The sequence below is a fragment of the Xyrauchen texanus genome, chromosome 25 (assembly GCF_025860055.1).
Source record: "Xyrauchen texanus isolate HMW12.3.18 chromosome 25, RBS_HiC_50CHRs, whole genome shotgun sequence".
NCBI classification, from domain to species: Eukaryota; Metazoa; Chordata; class Actinopteri; order Cypriniformes; family Catostomidae; genus Xyrauchen; species Xyrauchen texanus.
Window position 1 is genome coordinate 806,588 of NC_068300.1, and position 4,202 is coordinate 810,789.

The 4,202-nt window shown below is 39.4% G+C and overlaps 1 protein-coding gene across 1 annotated transcript in view; it reads left to right on the top strand.

Annotated features, from left to right (window-relative positions):
• atp1b2a (ATPase Na+/K+ transporting subunit beta 2a) overlaps nt 1-2,934 on the top strand; it is a 24,150-nt gene extending 21,216 nt beyond the window's left edge. The window contains exons 6-7 of the mRNA XM_052091419.1: nt 1,666-1,761; nt 1,849-2,934. Of these exons, the coding sequence (XP_051947379.1) occupies nt 1,666-1,761; nt 1,849-2,007 (255 nt within the window). The 3' untranslated portion in view covers nt 2,008-2,934. The remainder of the gene's footprint in view (nt 1-1,665; nt 1,762-1,848) is intronic.
• The last annotated feature ends 1,268 nt before the right edge of the window (nt 2,935-4,202 follow it).

Genomic DNA, 4,202 nt, shown 5'->3' on the forward strand with positions numbered 1-4,202 from the left:
GGATGGATGGATGAATTACAGTGTAAATGGATGGATGGATGAATTACAGTGTTAATGGATGGATGAATTACAGTGTAAATGGATGGATGGATGGATAGATGGATGGATATATGATTTATTACAGTTTAAATGAATGGATGGATGGATGGATGGATTACAGTGTTAATGGATGGATGGATGAATTACAGTGTAAAGGATGCATGGATGGATGAATAGATGGATGAATTACAGTGTAAATGGATGGATGGATGGATGAATGGATGGATGAATTACTGTGTTAATGGATGGATGAATTACAGTGTAAATGGATGGATGGATGGATGGATGGATGGAGGCATGCATGGATAGGTGAATAACCGCGCCACCATGAGGACCAAATAATTAGTGGGAATTGGGTAACAAATAATGAAGTGGTCAATAAAATCTGACCAAATCCAAACACATTAATCTGTCCAACTTCTTCCAGCAGTGACTTAAACATCACTTTACGACAACAGGTGGAAAAATACCAATGTAAATGATATCATGTAAATACAAACATAACAATAATGAGTAAATAATAATAATAATTTAAAAATAGACCATGACCTAAAGATCTCATAAATATTAGTTTCATGAAACGGCAACAACAGTGATTGTCATGGACATAATTTGATGTTTTGGACATTTTATTACCACCTGCTGGTGGAATCTCCAAACTGGAAATGCAGGAACTGAGTTTAGACTTTACGCTGAGATGAGACCTGCTTTTGAAACGTCTTAGCGTCATGACCAATTGCTCATGAAAAAGCTAATTGTGATGCACTGCATTAACATACAGTATAACCCCACTTAATGCATATACACCCACAGATTAGCACTCTCACAAAAATAAGGGTTCTCAACGGGGATGGTACTGCCACACAGTGGGCATTCAAAGGATTCCAGGGGGCACTGAGTGCAAATTAGTAGTGAGGGGGGCATTAGGTTACAAATGGGGCAAATGTAAAATACACTATTTATTTTTAGACAAAATAGAACGTAAATACCTTTTTTCCTCCCCAATTTGGAAGGCCCAATTCTCACTACTTAGCAGGTCCTCGTGGTGGCGCGCTTACTCGCCTCAATCCAGGTGGTGGAGGACGAGTCTCAGTTGCGTCCGCTTCTGAGACGTCAATCCGCGCATCTGATCATGTGACTCGTTGTGCATGACACCGCGGAGACTCATGCTACTCTCCACGATCCACACACAACTCACCACACGCCCCACTGAGAGAACCACTAATCACCACCACGAGGAGGTTACCCCATGTGACTCTACCCTCCCTAGCAACCGGCCAATTTGGTTACCCCATGTGACTCTACCCTCCCTAGCAACCGGCCAATTTGGTTACCCCATGTGACTCTATCCTCCCTAGCAACCGGACCAATTTGGTTACCCCATGTGACTCTACCCTCCCTAGCAACCGGCCCAATTTGGTTACCCCATGTGACTCTACCTTCCCTAGCAACCGGGACAATTTGGTTGCTAAGGAGACCTGACTGGAGTCACTCAGCTTTCACTTCTTGAAAGCGCAACGCTGAAGTTACACTCCATAGACTTCAATGTATTTGGCCATGCTGATGCAAGTCATGCAAAAGCCCACTAACCCTTGAACCATCTGACCCGTCTGTTGTTATCTACAGAAGGAGGACTCTGACAGTGTGGGTGAAATCGAATTCTTTCCTGCAGATGGAGCCTTCAACCTCATGTACTTCCCATACTATGGCAAGAAAGCACAGGCAAGAAACACACATTTAAATGTCACACATAACCCTTCAAACATTGGGAGTCTGATTGATTGTATACATGTGTTTGTGTGTGTGTAGGTGAATTACTCGCAGCCTCTGGTGGCCGTGAAGTTCCTGAACATCACCATGAACACAGACGTGAACGTGGAGTGTAAGATCAACTCCAACACCACTCAATTCAGCGAAAGGGACAAGTTCGCCGGCCGCGTCTCCTTCAAGATCCGCATCGACATTTAAAGCAACCACATCTGACACACACAAACATTCAGACACGTCCTGTTTAACAGTGAAGTTTAGGAGGTGTCAATCATCTCAAAGTGTCGCCATATTACTGTCCACATCATGAATTCTGCGTGTGTGTGTGTAAGAGTGTGTGTGTCTTTGTATCTCTGTGTGCTTTGAGTATCTGTCGTCATACCCAGCTGAAATCATTCCAAAGTGAATTCAAGAGAACTGGAGGAAAATATCATTGAGTCGTTCTCCAGGTGAAAAACACGGACAGTCCACAAACAATACGGTGAATTCAGAAGGACCAGAATAATTCGAATTAAAAGGTGCATATGAGTGAATCTCACGCAACATTTCAAGAACACGTCCGGGTCATATTTTTGCCAAAAATTAAATATGCATGAATAAAATTAAGCCTATTTTTTGGACCAGTGAGATTTTTTGCATTGTGAAATTATATATATAAAATAGTGATTAATTAAATTAAGTATTTAAGCAATTAAGTCATTGTAGGTCTTTACTGTACTGAATTTAATTCATGCTAATTTAAAAACAGAAATCATTGTATTACTGTAATGAGAATCACCATTGAGGAAAAATAATTGGGAAAATACAGTATGAAAATAATGTCACAATTCAAACAACAAATTTGTTTAATTTCCTTAAAGGTGCTGTAAGCGATTTCAGCCATTCTACTTCCAATAGACTGAGCTGTTGGATTAGCCACGCCCCCTCTTTCCAAAACTCTGCCCTCCAAAGATATCAAATGAGCTTTATTGAGGCCGACACGACCAGAAACGGTTGTTAAACACAACAGCAGTGAAATAGCGCCTCTACTGGCAACTGTTATGAACTACACGCCATAAAAATGTAATTAAGCCTCAATAATTCACTGCAGCTGCAACACTATGAGAACATGTCAAAATGATTGACAGGTGGAAAGCGTCAGAGACCGCAGACACATTTTCACTATAATTTTTTTTTATGCCTATCCATGAAAAAAATGGCTTACAGCACTTTAAATGCAGAATTCAAATTTCTAATTTTAATATTTAGATTTTTGAGTTAAAAATATCCCGGGTAATTATTCATGAGATTCACACATATAATGTATTAAGATAGATTGGGGCATACATATTTTTTTGTAATAACATTGTTTAAGTAAATAATATATAGTTCAACTTGAAGACGTCTCATACGATTCATAAGCCTGACTTATTTCTACGATAAAATTAAATGTGTAACAGAAAGCGCAAATCACAGATTATATGATCAATAAATAGAGCCATAATAAGCATATCAACAGTCGCTCGCCCCATAATCAATATACGACGTAACATATCGCAAATTATGATATCTAATTTATTAGGCATGCATTTATTTATTTATTAAAGTACATTTATTATGTTATTATTTATTGTTTATTTATTATCTGATTTGTTTTTTATATAATGTAGTTTGTGAAAACACTTTTGTAACACATACACAACGTTAAACTGAAACGATTGGCTGATGTTCTGCACATGCTCAGATTGCACTCCACGACTTAGCCGAATTAGCCAATCAGCTTCAAGCTGTGCCATATCAGAACTGTTAAATGACTGATAACAGATTTGCTCCATTCAGAATGGTTCGGCCCATCTAAACGTGTACACAGCAATACCTTTTGGTCCATGAGTGTACCGCTAACACTTGTAAATAATAACGAGTCTGGGGTAGCTAGCGACGAGAGTAGTTAAGAGGGGATTTCGGGGGGAAAAAACGTCAATTAAGAAAATTTGCCAATCCGATACGTACTAATGTAGATTAATGAACAAACGTGTTTTTCCCCTGTTTTTCTTTTTTACTCATTTGTTGTCGAGCACATTATGGGTTAGCCTTACGTTAGCACCCATTAGCACAGCGCAAGTATGACGTGAGCATTAACTGCATATATCTTTGTTTCTTCTTAGCTTTGGTAGAATTTGAGGTTTTTATCATGTGTTTTGACATGTGGATGTTAAAGAGGAACGACCGTAACCCGCCTCCCGTCAGAACTCGTGATTTGCGAGCCGGTTAGCGTAGAGTTGTGTAGAGATGTTTTTTTAGTGTTATTAGAGAACCACTGACCGTGTTTCATTTTCTTTTGTGTTTCTCACAATCCTTAATTTTGCCCCGAGTAGTGAATGTGCCGTGTTTCTATTCGGTTACTGCCACAGTGTTGT